This window comes from Schistocerca gregaria, chromosome 1, assembly GCF_023897955.1.
Source record: "Schistocerca gregaria isolate iqSchGreg1 chromosome 1, iqSchGreg1.2, whole genome shotgun sequence".
NCBI lineage: Eukaryota > Metazoa > Arthropoda > Insecta > Orthoptera > Acrididae > Schistocerca > Schistocerca gregaria.
The window spans coordinates 183,583,046-183,603,484 of record NC_064920.1 but is presented as its reverse complement, the minus strand read 5'-3'; the positions used below and the strand labels follow the sequence as shown (position 1 = coordinate 183,603,484).

General features: G+C 37.2%; 1 protein-coding gene across 7 annotated transcripts in view; it reads left to right on the top strand.

Moving 5' to 3' along the window:
• LOC126336369 (calcium-activated potassium channel slowpoke) overlaps positions 1–20,439 on the top strand; it is a 1,528,406-nt gene that overhangs the window by 881,146 nt on the left and 626,821 nt on the right. For all 7 annotated transcript variants that reach the window (XM_049999994.1, XM_050000012.1, XM_050000004.1 and 4 more), the window contains one exon: positions 7,797–7,907. In XM_049999994.1, the coding sequence (XP_049855951.1) occupies positions 7,797–7,907 (111 nt within the window). The remainder of the gene's footprint in view (positions 1–7,796; positions 7,908–20,439) is intronic.

The window sequence follows — 20,439 nt, the reverse complement described above, 5'->3', positions numbered from 1 at the left end:
AACACAAAGTTTAATTCCTAATATACTGAAGTGCTGTACTGTATGCTAGAAAAATTACTGATATAGTAATTATCAGAGGAATGCTTTCATTGTTAAAGTTAACTGTGACAGAAAATTACTTCCTGCCACTTAACACAAAATGTGGTAAATTTATATTTGCATTCATACAGCAGGATAATGTTCACTTATCTGATAATCGATTAACACTAACAGAAAATATTTTATTTAAACATTACTGCTACCAATAAAGAACTGACAAAATATAAGACAGTAATTTTTCAGTGTAGGTTTAACCTAGGAAAGAGTTTTAAACTATTTGGTTTAAGAAATGGAAAGTGATTTACAACTAAAATTTTAGATCTAATAATTAATTTACTCTCTAGAAAATGAATTGTATTCAGATGAACTCTGGTGCATGTACCAACATTAAAAGCAATCAGAATATCTAATATGACTTCCCTGAAACCGTATTGAGCAGACATTTGATTTTGGGTTATACAGCTCAAGCAGGAAGGACTACAATATTTTCTCGGAAGTGTGCTTAGCTGTGTTATGTCATACTGACATTAATGCCACCATGGCAAAATAAGTTTCAACTAGCGTAGAGTGAAGCTGTTAGGGTAGGTTGTGGCTCTGTTTCCAAAACTATTTAACAGTGTTTATCTTTTGCCAAAGAGCATAGTATTCACAGAATAGTTTGGCTAGTGAAAGAATGAAAAGCTAATTTTTTAGTGTAGCATGGTAAAATATTTTAGGCTCAATTAACTTCAATCATTAGTTTTAGCAACCTTCACCCTTTTCCCAGAACTGCAGGTTATTAGTGGTAGGAGCCATATTGCATGTATTAACTTTGCTTGATTGATATATATATTTATATATAGGCAGCTATCTTGAATTTTTGAAAACTGAAGTGGAATTAACAGCTTAGCATGCAAAAACTGCAGCTTTTGCAGTGCACATTTGGCTAAGCATAGTCTTTAACTATCTTTCATCAAGCCTCAGTCATTGGATGGATGTTAATTATCATAATTATAATGTGCCATATACCTTACTGCCTTCAGGTTGATGTAACTGTGCTGTGAAGTACTGATGTAAATGTCTTGACTGTGCTTTTGCACCCACTCCAGTCACAAGGACAGCAGGTATATGGTGCATTAGGAACTGGTCTTAATTTTGTAGATTCAAAAGAACAAGAAAGACATTTTTGCACTACAGTGTCTTTGCACAGGATTGTACATTTCAGAATGTTGAACAGTATGAATTACTGCTAACTATTATTAAAAGGAATTTCCATGTTAAGGTTGTTTATGTGAAAGTTTCACAGTTTTGTGTCATATAATATTCTGTTATTTGATTATTCAGCCTACTCTGTGGGAGGCATATGTACCATGGTGAAGCCATTGATCAAACATGACACACATAGCTTTGTTTCAATTATTTGTTTTATCTTAAAGTCAAAGGACAAAAAACCCTCATACACTGAGCAACTCAGAAAAGATATGAGGAGTTGATAATTTAACTGTGAGTATGTGAGGTCACCTCCAAGCTACTCACTGTGACATTGAAAAATTTTATCAGATTTGCTATATCACATTAAATTACTAAATATTATATTAAACAAACAAAACAAAAAATATCTTACTGAATTTTTGTTTGTAAAATTCAAATATTTGTTATGTAGAAGCTTAGTTAACTGTGTTTTGTGAAAATGAAGTATGATATCTGAAAGCATGAAGTAAAATTGATTTTTTAAGAGGGCAAGAAGAGATGGAGGTTAAATACTATTCATAAATTAGTAAATGTTTTACATTCCAACTGGATGAGTATTATTTGTTTGTGGAATTAGCTGGTTGTTGACTCAGTTACTGCAGAAAGTGTAGGTTTATGTATCATGCTAAATAACAGTAGTGTCCAATATGTGATACATAGTTCCGTGAGACTAAGTTTATAATGAACTTTTCTTTTAATGTTTCTTTGCTCTGCTTCAATTTTTCCCATCCTATTTTCAATATATTCCTCCTATATATTTTACTTGCCTTACTTGTGGAATCTTTTCCATAATTCTTTTTCAAAATGGTTGCCGTTTTTGTTAAGCCAGTCATACACACCAACTTTTACATCTTTTATGAGCACTTATTTCATTCTTCTCATTTAAGTTGTTGAGTCTTCTGCTTTCCCTGCTGTCAACTTTTCATCACCCATACATTTTCCTTTCTTGTTTTACTGGCTATCACTTTTCCTGTTCAGGTAAACACTCCTCTAAATGTAAATGAGCAGAAACAATGTTTATTAAAGGTGTTCGCTACTTTCCCTTCTTTGAGATTATGTATTTGAAATTCTTGGTATAATTTTATAGCTACATAATCATCACGTTGTTAAGTCAGGTTTCATTTAGATTGTGCAACCATTAGTATGTTACATACGTTCCATTAGCATTCAGTCATAGGATGAATGTATGATTCACATTCATTGCTAGTTTATTCTCATTTGGATAGTAAATTAATTTTCTGCTGCAATTAATTTGCAATTCAAGTATTCAAATTCCCTTACAGTTCTGTGGTTGATGCAACCATGGAAGAAAAAGGTTAAAAAGTGAGAAATTGTGGTTATTTATAATTACTACAATTATTGAAGTAGGTTGTAGCAAAGTCCGCAATCCATTAATTGATACGTGATTGGAAAATAGCTATAAATACCTCTAAATGATAAGTTTTATTATGCTAAAAATGTTTTCAGTATTAAGTATGCCAGTCTTAATGTTGATTAAAAAACTAAGAGCACACTTCTTCACAGAATTCCATTGGAAAATTCTGATCAAATAGTAGATGTGCACTTTCAAGGCTGCTGCTCTTCAATTCTCAACTGAATATTTGAGCTCATTTCTTGGTTAATCAATTTTAGTGTCTTTTAACAGTTGAGGGACATACCTTTTCTAAGGAGTGTAGTCCATTAAGAGCAGTTGCATATGTTTCCTTAAGCTTTAAATGTGGTTTATAAACCATACTTTATATTGGCTACTCAGGGATAGTCGCAGAGGCACCAGTCATAGCATTATATTTTTTGTATTAGATCTACAACTTTGCTTCCGCTGTTATTTCTTGGGAGTTTGAGGCTTTATTGTGAAAAACATAAAACAACTTTGATTCAGAGATTGGCCATTGGTGGCCACAACTTTCTCCCTTCTTTCAAGCACTATATAAATACCACAGCAGAAGAACTGGGCTTCTTTTGAAGAGATCTGTGAATTGATCAAATTTTGCACTTGTTCATATGACCAAAAGAGCTGGTCAGCCAGAAGGATCAATGTCTTGAGAATAAGACATGTTGGGCTGGAGTTCTCATTCCAGTGTTTCCAAGTATATTTTGACGTTTTTTGTGACATATAGTCAAGCATTGCCATGCTGCAAAATGAGCTTTTCATGTATATCACTGTATTGTGGCTGGCTGGCTCAAATGCATCAATTGCTTTTGATAACAATCTGCAGTGATTATTTCCATCTGTTTAAGTAACTGCAAAAACCTTCTCCCTTCCACCGCCATTCCAGGCTTCAATGTCAAAATCACCATAATTGTTGTACTACAGCCATTCTCAGCATGTTCTGTCACTAATGGTTGCCTCAACATAGGTCTTAACCAGCATTTTGTGAACTTTAAGCACAGATTTCTTCATGTTAAAGCAGAAAATTAAAAGTTTCCACAAATGATGAGAACTAGGTTCCTCAGTTGGCGAATTCAGTCGAGAATAACTTTATAATGGAATCACAAATCACCTAAGATTTTGATGGCATCATGTTTCCAAATACCTTAAGCTTATTTTTTTTACACTTCAACCTACCATCTGCCCTACCACTTGCCCACTTCTGCCATCTGTTGCAAAATGGTGGATGCACAGTTGCAGATCTAATAGTTTTCCTATTGGCTGGTTCTGTTAAAGTTTATGAGCAAGAAATTTGAGGAATAATTTGTCAAGAATGTCTACTATAAGAATTTTCTCTAAAAAGACCATCATAAACATAAATAGTGATACATGGAGTCACATTAAGTAGGTTAGCCATTTACCAAATTTGAGGTGTCAGTTGAAAGCTGTATGGAAATACTGACAGTGATTATCAAGTTGGGAACAAAGTGGTAGATGATTAGTCGCTCATTTCACTGGTTGGAGCTTCAATAACAGACACATATACAATAATTTGTGTGAGGGTGAGGTTTATATTTTGGAGTATGCCTCCCCCCTCCCCATGCCCGCCTCACACACACACACACACACACACACACACACACACACACACACACACACACAAATTAGAGCTAGGTATCATACTGGATTAAAACTGGTCTGATAACAGATTATCTTTATGTTTTTGAGTGGTGTAGTGATAACCAAAGTGTCAGTGAAAGTGCAAGATTAGCTCTTATGATAACTTTACGTTATTGGCTATATGAGCTTATGATGTATTTACCTCAGTGTTATCCTTCGAAGGAAGGTCACTGAGGTGGAATCATTTGCCTGGTGTTTGTAGTTTTCTTCTGGTGATTCCCTGTTTGGTGTTCAGCAGTAACTGGCCAACATTGGTGCACTCCACCTTCCCTGGTATCTCCTTTCGAAGTCCAAAATTTGCTTGTCTAAGTAACCTCTCTGCTCATTGGTTACAGCACCACAGTTGTTGGGAAAGAAATCCAAATGGCAATCTACGAAACGTAACTTTAAGGACGTGTTGCACTTAAGTTTATTGTATCAGTTCAGAAGATTTGCCATAACATGCTTTTAGTTTTCAGCCCTTTTATTTCCCAAAAAGTTTGTTGACACTTGAACAAAGCCAACTTTACATAATCTGTCAGGATGGTGTTGAAAAGCTCATCCCTGTACAGCTCGTGTATCTGGTAACTGGTGAAAATCCCCTCTTTAGTTTTTGCCTCCCTAAGATGTGTAAATTTCTTGTGCAGATAGAGAAATGCTTCCCCAGTTTTTTGGTCTGTGGCCCTAATGGAGTTTTTCTTAGGCCCAATTTCATATGAAGAGTGGGAAAAATTATGTTTCAAGATTTGAAGGTATTTTGTTCATAACATATTGAGATCCTGGTTCAAGTGATTAACTTTTATTTATTTATTTAGATTTTTTATGTGGAGTCATCAATATGATGGCTTGTAGGCAATCTTTCTTTTTATATGAAGTGCTTTGGTGCAGCTTTTCCAGAGGCACAGGAAGCAACATAATTTGGTGTAGCCATGTTGTATCCCAAGTAATATGCCTATAACTTTCAGATCCTCAGAAAACTGCCATTTAAACTTGTCGTAGTTCAGTTGCAGTGACAATTGTTTCATGTTATGATATTCTTTCAAGTAAGGTGCATACCCAATCAGAATCGGTGGTAACATATTACCATTGTGCAGTAGCACACACTTGAGACCTACTTCGGGGTAGTTGATGAACAACCTCTACTGATCACTTTTGTAGTCAATGCTCATAGCTACTATTAGTCCCTGTACATCACGACAAAATATCTAGTTCTTTTCTTCTTCAAAAAATGGAAGGAATGGCATAGGTGGTTACAGAACATAGAGACACTTTCTTTCTCATCAAGACAATTCCACTGTTGTAGTCTTGATGCCAACAGTTCTGCATTACCTTTTGGAAATTCCAGATCTCTCACGAGGTCATTAAGTTCATACTGTGTTATTTTGTGAATCGTTTTGCACTCATCATTACAAACAAAATCAGACCTTTCAAAGAACTGGTTTTTGAAAGTGATGGTGTGGCACCATTATCACTATGCTTTGTCATGATCACAATGGTGTGTGGCAGGAACAGGCAGCCTGTCTCTGGTCCTTTGACTAACTGTATGTTTGGATATGTCAAGGAAGACTTTCTCTTCTTCGAAATACCATGTGTCAATGGAGTTGTAATTCAAAAGTAACAGTCATTCACATGGTTTGGTGATTCTTGCCAGATCACAGGCATAGCAAAGCCCATGAAAGATCTTTTGCAATTCAACCACAGTTGAAGACTCGAGACACAAGATATGCAACATACATGAGAGGGCCAGGGCTTGTTCTGGTCCCTGATTTCACTGCTAAAGTATAGTCATCTTCCTGATATTTGGCAGTCTTGGCCTCCTTTGTGATTTCAGTCTAACTTGTCCGCAAATGAAGCAAAAATTGTCAGCACTGTTTACACATTTGTCAGGCAAATTGAATCACAGGAACTACAAGGACGATATCTGCCTATGCTTAAATGAAGCATGTTCCGTACTTCCTTCTTGTTCCATTCCCCTTGTTGCTACAAGCGTGAGATATGAGATAAAAATAGCGACAAAATACACACAGCTATTGTTGCCTCAAAGTTCATCACTGTGACTACTATTAGTGGAATTTTGAAGCCTGATGGGAAGCGGTTGACAGTGAATGCTAATAAAATATAATTGTAATGAAATATGACACCCCCCTCCCTTTTAACTTGGAAGTGAGAGCCAATTCAAGTTTATCATTGTCGTTTTCATTATCAGCATAATCAATATAGTTAACAAACATTATTTCATCCCAGTTACGTTTTGACTGTTGGCTAGTATAATATACAAAACAACAATGTGAAGTACATTGCGCTAACTTTTTTTTGGTCAAAAGAGAGATATAATTGAAAAGTAATTAGACTTGACTGTGTCCAGAGCTTTCATAAATCAGAATGGTTTTTTTATGGCATTAAAAGAATGCAGTCACATACATGCTATCAATTTCAACTACATTTATTCTGTTTCTGGTGTCGTACATAAACAGTATTAAACAGTTATTGTTTGAAAAACACCTGTGAATGGCTCTTTGACACTATCATTGCCCCCTAGTACATTGCATCTTTAGTGAACAGCAGGTTTCCAAAAATAGTATCTATAAAGATAATCTTTTACCAGAACTTCTTATCCCTTCTTTGTCACATCCTAGTCAGAAACATGACTACTTTGTACGAATGACATATACATTGACAGACAATAGTGGGCATACACTACTGCATAGTGATGATGTCTTCTGTTACCACTGTTCTAACTGCAACCATCTAGAGTGAGAAGTTTAACTCATTTACACTAATATTCTCACAACACAGTTCATGCTATAACAAGTCATATAAGATAGAGATTTTATCCTGTCTTGAAATCCTTACACTGCCAGTGATTTCCTTGCTGCAGTTATAGGGTTCTCAGTATCTTGATGCTTTTAACTGTTGTGTAGTTAATTTTAAGAATTGATGTTGGTTGCTTGCAGTTTTAGATTCCCTCTGAAATATTTCATGAACATGAACTCATCTGCACAGGAAACTTTTTATGTGATATATGTTACCTTTTTCTTTAAACAAGAACTTGGAGGGGACAGAAAACTACTGCTGTCACTTTTAACAGTGATTTCTGTAATTGTCGAGGATAGTTCATCATTCTTTTTATATGCCAACTACCTGCGTACACTTTTGTATGTTATGTGCATGCATGTGCACATTTTCCTGTGCTGAAAAGTATTTTTTAGCTTCAGTGTACCTTTTTCTGTGTGTAGAACACCTAGATACTCAAGGGCTTAATTGATGTTTAGCTGAGTTTGATACAGGCAGTTGTGAAGAGAGAGGGCAGCAGACAGAAATATAAAGATTGAAATTATATTTGTATAATATCTCAGATTTTCAATGCTGAATCAATGGAAAATTGAATGATACATTTAAACATGAGAAACTTTTTATTTATTATATATCACTAGCAAGTCAGTGTTTATGTTTGTTCATGGTATTATAAAATTAACTGATGATCTTGTACTTCCAACAGGCATATTGTAGTGTGTGGCCACATAACATACGAGTCGGTATCCCACTTTCTTAAAGACTTTCTTCACGAAGACCGAGAAGATGTGGATGTTGAAGTAGTCTTCTTGCACAGGTAAGAAAATTGTTTTTATACTCTACAACTTTAACTTAACTTTTAAGAATTAGTGTGTTAGCTGGAGGTTAATCAGTAAGTCTAGTTTTCATTAAGATATAAGAATAAGGAGTAACTTTATTTTCACAAATGTATCTATGATTAATGGTTCTTATGTTTCTCCAAAGGGACAGAGAGGAAAGAAACAATGAAATAGTCTGTTATTATAATTATTATTATTTCTGCAGATAGTTACAAATGCTATGTGTACTATCTCATTTCTCCATATTAACCTCTGCAATTTGATGGCGTTTTGATGTTTCATTAAAAACAGGCAAATTTTATTGTTACACAAGTATAAGCAGAATAACAAAATAATAAAATATTCAGAACACTTCAGAAGTTAAATTTTTTACTTAAACTTGTTTAATTAAAAGTACTAATTATAAAATAGAAAGAAAATATAAACATACTCTTTTCTGTTTTATAGTATTTATTTTTTCCCATGTCACAATAGTGATGCTGTTATGGCATTGACTGCTTCATTGTTCCTTCTGTAATATTTCACTCTGTACTTGATATTTTAAAGAGAGTTTTTGTTGTGGTCAACCTTCCTCCTTTGTAAAACAACAGAATATTATACACTTCTGCTATCCAAACCTTCACTTTCGCATTTCACAAAAGTTGGCAATCACACCTTAAAATTGAGATGTTAAGATGAACTCTACATTTTCAAGAAAAATATAAAGTGATTGGTGATAACCTGAATTCTGTTAGTTCCAACTCAATTAGAGCTTCAATGTAATCATTCTTTTGTGATTCACTATGTATAGTGCAGTGTTTAAACCTTGGCTGTGCCAGTGCTTTCCACTCAAGCAAGTTAAATATATTATTGTGAAAGCTTGGAATTCACACTAGCACCATTTCTTCCTTCATGTATAATTTGTACATTGTAGTCATTTTCTGGTTCAAAAGTACACCTCTCTGTTTTCACGTGGAAGTCTTGTTATTGTTATTCACTGTTAATGTAACATTCAGGAAATCCATGGATAAATGAGGTTCTCAGTTGTTGTAACAATGCCAGATATTATTAGCCCAAGTTTGTGATCTTCCTAAGTATGTGGCTCTTCTAGCAAAAAGACCTTACCTTGGTTTCTATGTATAAATGACATTTTTTTGACAGCCAGCTTAGTTATTTCTCTAACTTTATCTGTATTTCTCTAACTTTATCTTATTCCTTAAAGTTAGATCCTGTGTGCCACTTATTTAAACATCCATGAAAAAGAGTTGAAAACAGTGGAAGTCTCATTTTCTTTTTTCATCTACACACCCTTGAAACTGCATTCTGTTTCGGTGATGATATCTGTAAATAATTTGGCCTAAAATATCTTTGCTCCTTTGAAACCATATAGACATTGTTAGTGGTATAGTAATATTTGCTTCCAGTTTTAATAAGACATTTGATATTTTATATAAAAATTCTTGTACATATTTATGTGGATTCATTTCTGTTAACCATACACTTATGAAGCTGTACTACCCTCAACTAGAGTTTGCATTTCTTTTGTCAGATGACAGAATGTCTCAGTTTGATAGGTTTTGTATCTGGTAGCCTTCATGTGTGTTCGTCTGTTAGGGTGTATGTAGGTGATTTTTATGTTTTTGATTGGTTGCAATTTCAGTCATACAAGGAAAGGTCGAAAAGTAACACCCAATAATTTTATGACCAAAATGCTTAACAAAAAAAGGTCATAAATGGACTTACATCTTGTACCTACTTTTCTACATAGTCACCAATGTTCTCAAAACATTTCTCCTACTGTGATACCAGTTTCAATATGCCCTGTTTGTAGAAATCCATTTGGTCGGAGTATAGCCATTTGTGGAATGGTGATTTTACTTCCACATCTGTTGCAAAGTGTTGGCCAAGAATTTATTCATGGGATGAAAGTCTCATGGTGCAAGGTCCAGAATGTATGGTGAATGCTGGATCACCTTTCACCCAAATTTGGCAGTTTTCTTATGAACAGGAGCTGGAACATGGGTGTGAGCTTTGTTACGAAGAAGTTTTACACCGACAGCATTAATGTTGTGACATCTGTCACATTGGGTACAATGCAACTTTATCTAAGTTTTAGTGTAGGCTGAAGCATTCGCAGTGGTTCAGTACATATCGCAGAACACTGTCATAAGCACTTTCCTAGCTGGCTGAATCGTTTTGAAGTTTATTCATACTGGAGAACCAGCATGTTTCCACTCTGTAGAGGCCTGCTTGGATTTGGCTTTATAGTAGTACACTCACATCTTATAATCAGTAAGTGATCCAAGCTTGTCATCATTCACTGGCTCTTATGGTTGTCTGATTTTATGAAATGTAAACATGTTATGAACAATATTTTACACTGCTCCTTTGCACATGCTGGTCATCAAAATTTCTGCCTCAGTGGCTTCAACAGTCTGCGGTATTGCAGCTGTTAGCAATCGCCTGGAATGTGGCTAAGTCCTAGGGTTCACATGACCCTCTCTGAAGAATTCACACCACCTGGAGACATTGCTCTGGTCCATGCAGTCATGCCCACACACCCCATTCATGCCCCTCTAAATTTAGCCCACAAATATCAAACTACACTTTGCTGCTCTCTACAAGTTGATGACAGTAACATGTGCACCATGTTTGTTTTGTAGTTCAGATGCACATGAAAACAAACTTCAAACTGTATCGCCATGAAACTTCAACATTCCAGCTTCAATACCATGGAGAAAAATTATTATTATGTGTTACTTTTCAAGCATCCCTCATATTAACTGTTTTACACACAGTTCAAGGAGAGTACTTGAAGATATTTTACTTCTTGTGCAGCTGTTGATAGGGCCATGAATTCAGCTTCTGAAATTGATAGAGCTACCAATTTTTAGCCATTTTGAGTTCTGTGAAATTATTTCCCAAGCTAACTTAAAAGCTGTTACATAATTTTAGTGAAATTGGAAATTTATGCACTGCAATTGAAGTTTGATTTCTGGTGTGCATTGATCTGCTTACTAGCTGCCAGCACCGAACCTGTAATTTTGTTTGTAGAAGCACACTGTCATTTTGTTGATTCTTGAATCAACTACTCTCTTACTGCATCACTAGTAATACTGACATCTGAATCCTTGTTCACCATAATTAAGGTTGTAAATCTGATGGAAACCCAAATAACATGAGTCCCTCTACCAAATTGTGCTTCAAATTTGTTCAGTACTATAAGTGACATAACTTTTTTTTTTAAGCAAAATGTATGTTAATCAACCGGTATAGTAGCCCAATAAACTAAATAAACTTTTATCTTTGAACTCTTTGAACATATTGTAAATTTTGGTATGCTTATTGAGGGGTATTTACTGAGCTACGTTTTGGGTACGCATTTGAATGTACAATTAAACATATTGCGGATAATGCTGTCCGTACAGTCTTTAGACTGTTTCAGTAGCTGCAATTGTTTTCCACAGTCCCTCAAGTTTTACTTACAAATCAGTGATTAATTTCCGTTCATTGTAGTTAGACATACTAATGAACTTTTCAAAAGTAAACAGTGATTATCCCCTCAAAGACAACTTAAGGGTGTTCAGTTATTTCAGCATATAAACCTTAAATTTTTGTAAGCAAAACATATTATTCAACCCTGTTGAATACACATGGTATATGGCACTCATGAGTGTTAGTAATGACAATTTATGCCAAGCAGGTACTAACTTTCGTGATTTTTTTTTTTTAATTTTGTCAACAGATGGTACTTCATGGATGTGGATATTTTTGTAATGTCTTCTCTTGTAATATCTTCAGGGCACATAATGTTTTTTTTTACATAGCTGCAAAACTTGGTAGATATGCTGATACTTTATTGCAAAACCCATTTATGCAGGAAAAGAAAACCAATATTAGTTCCAGTCGTGGCCACCTAGTGCATATCTAGTGCTGTACACTGTTTGTCTGATGGTATGTTCATTTGTCCAAGAATCATTTCAGAATATTGTTTGTACATATGACATAGGACAGTGGTAAAACTAGTTAATTTACAATACAGTAGTCATTTTGACTACATTATTGACATAATGAATATGCAAAATGATGTAGGTTGGTGTACTACATTTCATCTACGTGTGATAAAGCAGTCATTAAGTGGGATGGCATGATAAGCTCAACATAAACTTTATTAAGAATTGACAATTCCTAAAATTTGCTAAATGATGATTAGTTATTACGATGTTCCATAAATTCAGACAAAGAATAAAGCAGTGTTCAAGTAAGAAATGCATTTAACGTTAGTAGCGTTTTAGGTAACAAGGCAAATAATTACATGACGTAGCTCCAATATGATACACTCCTCTTGTGCATAAACTTGTATTTACTGTGTTCATGTGTAGGTTCATCTTCTGCTTAGTTTTATGTGTGTGTATATCATAGTTGTGTCTGAAGAGATTTTCCTTATTTTTGATGCTCCTTTTGTGAAAATTAGTATTTTGTATATATACAAGCTAGACAGCAGCAATATTTGGAGAGTTTTAAATAGGAGTCTACAGGAATCCTGGCATTTGGCCTTTTTTTATCACCCTGATAATCTTTTTGTGTATTTTAAATGTTTTTGTTGAATATGTGGAATTCCCCCTAAAATTATTCTGTACATAAGTAGCAACTTTATGCTACAATGGTACAGTGTCAGCACTGGTGAGCAGCTTGTATTCCAAGTGAGAATGCTAACAGCATTTATTAGTGAATTCAGTCTCTTATTTAAATTGTTTAGGTACACCTCCCACTTCAGTTCTACCTTTAACAAATTTTTTCCATCGATAGTGAAAACTGCATTTGCAGGATGGAGTTTTGAGTGGTGTGGAAGTTAACTGCCACAGTTTTTTCAGAGTTCATAATGAGCCTATTGGTCCTGAACCAGCACATTAAGGTATGCCTAACTTATATTGAAGCCTACTGCAGATTTTCCTTATTCTGTGATTTAATTAGAATATTAGTGTCACCTGCAAAGAGTACAGTGGTTCCATCGTGTACTTTACTAGCCAAGTCATTTATATACAGCAGAAATTGGACAGGTCCCAGAATTAACCCTTGTGGGATTCCATACTAGATTTTTCTCCTCATCACTGTAGACACTGGATATTTTTTGTGTTTCACTATCTTTGTGTTTTATTTCTGTAATCTGCTGATGATGACTTCCATGTTGTCATTTGACAAGCCATAATGTGAGTGAACAGTGTAGCTATAGAGAAGAGAGACAGCACAGTGTTAGTGAAATGGTTTTATGTGATTGGCAGCAATTACAGTGCTGCACTGAGAGAGTATCACCAACTGAATGGTCTGAGGGCAGGCCAAATATGATTAGATGATTGAAAGAAGATGATAATGAAATCTGAAAACATGAGTGAGTGTGGTGTGGCACCAGAAGAGGAAGGTGTTCTGCCCCGGTGGAAGTTATTGAAGATGTTACTCTTGCTGTAACTGATCATGCAGTGTATGCCCTGGGTAGTGCTAGTACTTGGGCATTTTCATAAGAATTGTCCATTCCATAGTCAGGAGTATGGAAAGTTTTGAGGTCTGTTTTACACTGGTATTTGTATGTGACCCAGATGGTGTGGCACATGAAACTTCATGACCTACAACAACATTCCAAATTTACTCTTTGCTTTCTGGCTCAGATCAAAGTTGATGGCATGTGGCAGGGCAATATTCTATAAAGTGATGAGGCACAGTTCACACTACAGAATGCAGTGGATACACAGAATTGCTGAATTTGAGGTAGTGTTAAACCACCTGTTGTGCACAAAGAGGCATTATACTCGCTGTATGTGAGTGTGTGATGGGATTCACAGGCACTTTTATTCTCAGTCCATTCTTCTTTTAAGAGAACGTACCCACAGGGCATGTCATGTGTACCATGAAATTTGCACATGATTGAGATGCCTTGTATAACATCTCGTTGATCACTGGTGCTCATATTTAACAAATTTTCTAAGCTGTGGTTAGTAATAGCAACAACACTATGCCTTTCTCTCTTGTTTGACCATTTCTGCCTACATCCTGTTCCTAATCCAATACATATGGAAACATTTCTAAGCATCTTTCTTGCATTCACAGTGCCAGATTTGTACCTGGTGGCCAGAATTGGAACTATGACTTTTTTTCTTCTTTAATTAGAACCGCCTGGTACTACAAGATATCACACAAAACTACAGCTGTTAGTTTTACAACCTTGTGGAGAAGAGAGATTGCTACTCGCCACGTAGAGGAGGTGTTATAGACAAGCACAACAAAAAGGAATGTTAGAAATGTTCAGCAATTGGAAAACACACACACATTTACACAAGTTCAACTTACGCACACATGGCCAATGTTTTCTCCAAGCACTTATGCCCGACTCCAACTGCAGCTGAGGTGAGCACTGAAATGTAGCTGAGGTAGGTAGTGGTTTGGAAGGGGTGTGGGTGGGGAGGGGGAGAGAGATAGCAGGATAGTTGTCAGTGTAGATGCTAGTGTTGCCTATGGGAGCATGTAGGAACGTGGTTGGGGGGACAGAATAGGGCTGTTATATGCAACATCAGGGGACTGTTCTAAAGCAGAGGGTAGAGAAGGGGAGAAGACTACACATGTGCATTGGTGGAATAGAAGGTGTGTGTAGTACTGGAATGGGAGCTGGGCAGGGAATAGGCAGGTGGAGAATGGGAAATAGCAAAGATCAAGGCTAGGGAGGTTAGGGAACGAAGGATGTGTTGTGCAGGGAGTTTCTACTTGTGCAGTTCAGAAAATATGGTGTTATTGTTAATAATTCAAATGACACAGGCTGTCAGACAGTTGTTAAAGTGGAGGGCATCATGTTGGTAGGGATTCTTAGCAACTATGTGATCTAATTGTCTCTTGGCCACAGTTTGGTGGTGGCCATTCATACAGACAGACAGCCTGTTGGTAGAGTTGAAGTTTGGAAGTTAGGAGTTGAGGTAGTGGCAGAACTGAAGCTGTGAGGACGGGTCATGAGTTGTGGTTGGGTAGCTCAGATGGTAAGCATTTGCCCGCAAAAGGCAAAGATCCTGAGTTCAAGTCTCGATCCGACACAGTTTTAATCTGCCAAGAAGTTTCAGCCTGTTGGTAGTTAGGCCCACATATAGAGTGCAGCACAGTGGTTACAGCTAAGTTTGTAGATCACATGACTGCTTTCACAGGGTGATTGTGCCTTTGATGTGGTAGGGTATGCTTGTAGTAATTTTAGAGTAGTTGGTAATTGGAGGATGTACAGGATGGGGCTTGCATCTAGGTTTAGTGCAGTGATGTGAGCGAATTGGTAACTGGGTTGGAAGCAGGGTTGGAGTGGGGACAGACATGGCTACTGCATAGGTTGGATGGATGGCAGAACTACTTTTAAGAGCAAAGCATGCTGAGCTGAGATTTTTAGCCATCTTATCAAAAGATTATTTTCATTTTTAGATCATTGTTTGTCTGCAATACTAAGCAGTGTTACACACTGAGTTCAGTTAATGTGGTCCAGGAAATGTCTTAATTTTATGTTGCTATTGAAAAACAAATATTTCATTTAGGCAATTAGGCAAGAAGTACATGACTGACTGATTATATTAAAAATATAAAAGTCTTCACAGTTATGGTAAATAATGCAAGAATATTCTTCAATCATGTAATTGCTGGTGTAACTTTTGTCACAGTGACAAATTCTGCTTCTGTTAAAGCTAGAAGAGACAAAAAAATACATATCCTATTATAGATCTTCTGCCCTCTTTTCTTCTCCTACCAAAGAAGGTAGTGCAGTGGTTGGCACACTGGACTCGTATTCAGGAGGACAGTGTACAAATCTGCATTGCCTGATTTAGGTTTTCAAGATTCTGATAAATCTCTTCCAGAAAATGCCAGCATGGTTCCTTTGAAAGGGAATGGCTTTTTTCCCCCTCTCCCCCCCCCCCTCCCCACCCCTCCATTGTTAAGTCAATCCAATGTCTACAGGACATTAAACTCTAATCCTTTTTCCTTCCTCTTTTTTCCTTGCTAGTTAGAATAAACTGGGCAAAAAATTGTTATTCTGTGACATAGAAACACATCCCGGTTTCGTTTACGAAACCAGAGAATTGACTTTAGACTTTTCCAGTATTGTTCTTTAGATTTATATTAACACGTCTGTGCAGTTAACTGTAATATTGATGTTTGGTATTGTAGCTCTTATCTATATATCAAACAATGTAAAAAAAATTCTCTCTGTTTTGTTCACGACAAATCTTGTCAGTGGATCTGATTGCAGCAACATCTTTCAGGGTTTAGAACTTTCTGTATTTGATAATTTCATTAATAATTCAGGGGTAATAGAGAGAACTTTCCAATTAGCAGATGCATTAAGTCATCAATAGCCATACAAAATTGCCTCCCCTTCACACACACACACACACACACACACACACACACACACACACACACACACACACACACACCAGTCCAGCTACAATGTGTGAGCTGAATGCACACTGCCTGGACTGCAGTTCAGCAGATTAACTGTATTGAGGATTTGTGTAGGGTGGGTTGGGTAGAGGGAGAAAAGAGGCAGAAAGGGAGAAGAGGGGTGGTTCACAGCCCAGAGGGAGAGAGCAGATGTATATAATATGAATCTGGGAGGGGGGTGGGGGCAGGCGACAAGTGTATTTGATAGGTGTGCAGCACCTAGCCATCAGAGCAGATGGATCAGGTTGTGAAGCAGCCATAGAACTCGAGCATGTCATGTTCAGCAGTATACTGTGCCACTGGCTGGTCAACTCTACTCTTGGCCACAGTTTGGGGTGGTCATTTGTTCTGGTGGTCAGCTGATTGGTGGTCATACCCATATCAAATTCTGAGCTAGCTGGTATATGTCATGTCTGCTTTCAGAGGTTGCGCTGCCTCTGATGGGGTTGGATAAGCCAGTAACAGGACTAGAATGAGGTGTGCTGGGCAGATGAATCAGGCAGATTTTGCACCTGAGACTTTTGCAGGTTGGTTGGCTGGTTTGAGGTACAGAGGGATCAAACTACAGGGTCATCAGTCCCCTTTTGCAGGGATATGGGCTTTATAGCAAAGATCTGGTAGTGAGAGTGTCATAAGGATAGACCAGGATGTTGTGTAGATTGGGTTGCTGGTGCAATACCATTTTAAGTAGGACGAGAAATATTGTGGCTAGGATGTCCCCCATTTCTGGGCATAAAGATAGATAGTTAAGGCTCTGGTGAAAGATGTTCATTTTCTTTCTCACTCATTGTCATCACCCAATATCACCTGTGATTCTGGGTGATGAGCAGTGTTCTCTTTTGCAGCTGGTTCTTAGAGAGGTGTAAGGATTAGGGCTGTGTGAGGATATAATGTGGGAAATCTCTTTGCAGACTGGGTCTGGGGGATAGTGCCTGTCTGCAAAGAAGGCATTTGTGAGACCTTCAGTGTACTGATAAATCCAATTATTGTTACTGCAAATATGCTGTCTACTTGGGATGGTCTGTCGTTAGGGAAGAAAAACATTAATCGTCCTCCCAGCAGACATAGGCTTCACCACTGTCATGATGAATCACATTGACTACCTGACAGAAGGCATCCACAAACTGTCTGGCTCCTTCACCGACAATTTCTGCTTCAGTGATCCTATCCCAGAAATCCAAAACAATCTCCAGTCCATAGTCAAATCCTTATGCCCATCCCAGACTTGTTCTCCTGAATCTATGTCCCTCCTCACCACAAAAATCACCTGTACACCCACATTCTACGTGCTTCCCAAAATTGTTAAACCCAACAGTCCTGGATGCCCTGTTGTAGCTGGTTACTGTCCTCGTATTCCACCGATCTTCACTCTTTTTGACCAGCATCTCTTACCAGTTGCTCATAGGCTAGCTTCTTGTATTAAAGATGCAGACCTCTTCCTTCAGTGGCTCCCGAAATTCCCCATCCCATTAACACCTGGATACCTACTCATCAGTGTTGATCCCATCTCCCTATACACCAACATTCTCTCATGCCCAGGGGCTTGGTGCTTCCAAATACTACCACAACCAACTGACTACAGAATCACTACCTCGCTCATTATACATTTAACCTATTATGTCCTCACACATAATTACTACTTCTTGGAGGGGAAGGTACAAAACAAATCTGTCGCGAGGTCATTGTCCCTGAAAGGCATCCTTCTATGTCCGTTTGTTTATTGGTAATCTACAGAAAACCTTTTAAAAGTCTTTCAAATACCCTCATCCACAACTACATCACCTTCTTCTCCATTCACTTCACCTGCTCATCCTCAGTCCATCATGTCACCTCCTGGATGTTGACCTCTATCTATCTGGTGGTTCCATTCATTCCTCTGTTCATATCAATCCCGTGAACTGTCAACAGTACATGCCAGTACATACCTTCCACACAAAAAATCTCTCATGTAGACTGGCCACTAGTGGATGCCATACCTCCAGTGATGATAATTCCATAGCCCAGTATACCTAAGGCCTCACAATGGCCTTTACAGACAGGCACTATCCTCCAACATTAGTCTACAAACACATTCCCTCCATCTTATCTTCACATGCCCCTAAACCTCCCACCATCCCTCGAAAACCAGCTGCAAAAGAGCAGCCACCTCATCAACCAATATCACCCCAGATGGGAGAAACTGAACCAAGTCCTTCACCAGGCCTTTGAATATCTATCTCTATGTCCAGAAATGAGATACAGTCTACCCAAGTTGCATCTCACCTTTCCTGAAGTGGTATTACACTGCCTACCCAATCTATGCCACTCTCACTCTCAAACCCTTGCCACCGTTGTCATATCCCTATGCAAGACCCAGGGGCAAGACCTGCCTGATTCACCCAGCATATCCTACTCTAGTCCTGTTACAGACTTAGTCTAGCTTGTCAGATGGAGGGAAATTTGTGAAAGCAGCCATGTCATATATCAGCTCTGCTGCAATTTCTGCACAGCATTTTTTGAGGACCTGATCACCAACAAGAATGAATAAATGAATGGCCATTGCCAAGTTGTGCCCAAAGAAAGAGATGATTACCCAGTGGTGGAACTGCACATCTACTCGCTCCTTTCTACTCATAAGCCATCCTTCCAAAACTCCTCCTCCTGCTTCCTGCCTCTCTTCTTCTCTAGCCACGCCACCCAACACAAACCCTCAACCCAGTCTACCAGCCAAACTGCAGTCCCAGCAGTGTGTTCAGCCAACACAACATAAGTTGCACATTTGTATGGGTGTGTGGTATTGCTTTCCGGGAAGAATATGGTTCATCAAGCTCTCTCATTTGAAATTTACAGTAGCAGGATATTTGAGTCATCAAAGCTTCCAGCAAGGTGTCAGATATCAATTTCACATTGATATAAACTGATTTGCTTCATGAAACTGTCAAATTTGCTTTATAGGTTGCTTGTGCTTGCTTCATTCTGAATAAGACTTTGTGGAATTTTTATACAAGTCCATCTTTATTGTGCATAGCACAGTGTAGTCACATTCAGTGTACTCACAGTCAGAATGGCAGCAATTTAAATTCCTATCTGGCGTTCTACATGGTTGTTTCCCATATTGAATAAGTCAAATGCTGAGATGGTTCCATTGAAAAACATATGATCAGTTTACTTCACCAATCTTACCTCAATCAGAGCTTATGCCCCATGTTTAGTGAAATAGCTGTCATTGGGATATTGGACTTAATCTTTGTCCTTTCCTTCCTCTTTTATGTTTATACCTTTATTTGTCTCTGCACAGCATTGAAGTAACCTTCCATGCTTTTCTAACATTTACACATAATATTAGTTTCCCACTTACTAATAAATTTAAAACTGATACCAATTTTGACTATGGAACACATTTGAAAGCACTTGTTTTGAATATGCTTCTGCAACATTTTATTTCCTGAAGATGACTGATGCTCATTCAGAACTGGTAACACTGTAAAATTACTTATAGATTGTATCAATGAATAAATACTTTTGAAATTTTTCAAGTATGGTAGATTCCATTACAGTAATATGTTGTACTTGCCAAGCATTTATTTATGCTATGAGTCTAACCAGTTTGTCTGAGATACAAGTTCTCAATGTGCCTCTCATCTATTTAAAGACTGAACTATACAATACTGAATCCTTGCTGTGAGCTACAGTCAAAAGTTAAACATCTTTCAGTACTTTGGTTACAAATTTACAAAAACAGTGCAATAAACTGTGCAGTCTTATAAACTTTTATGTTCTGAGAAGAAATTATTTAGCAATATAGGTACAAGAACATCATATTTTCTTTTTCTTTAAAAACTGTATAAAAACTATATTTCTTATTAATTTTCAAGTTTCATCACCTTTATTGAAGGAAAAAAACATGTTCCATTCCACTTGAATCCAGAAACTTTGTAATTGAATAACTACCTGAATTGTCTAACAACATGAATTAGTATGGATCATTACTCACAACATAGAATAGGCATTGTTCGGCAGTGAAACACATTAAAAAGTAAACAGTTGGGTATTTCTCTCAGTTATTGAAAGAAGTCTTCCATTAGATGAACAAAC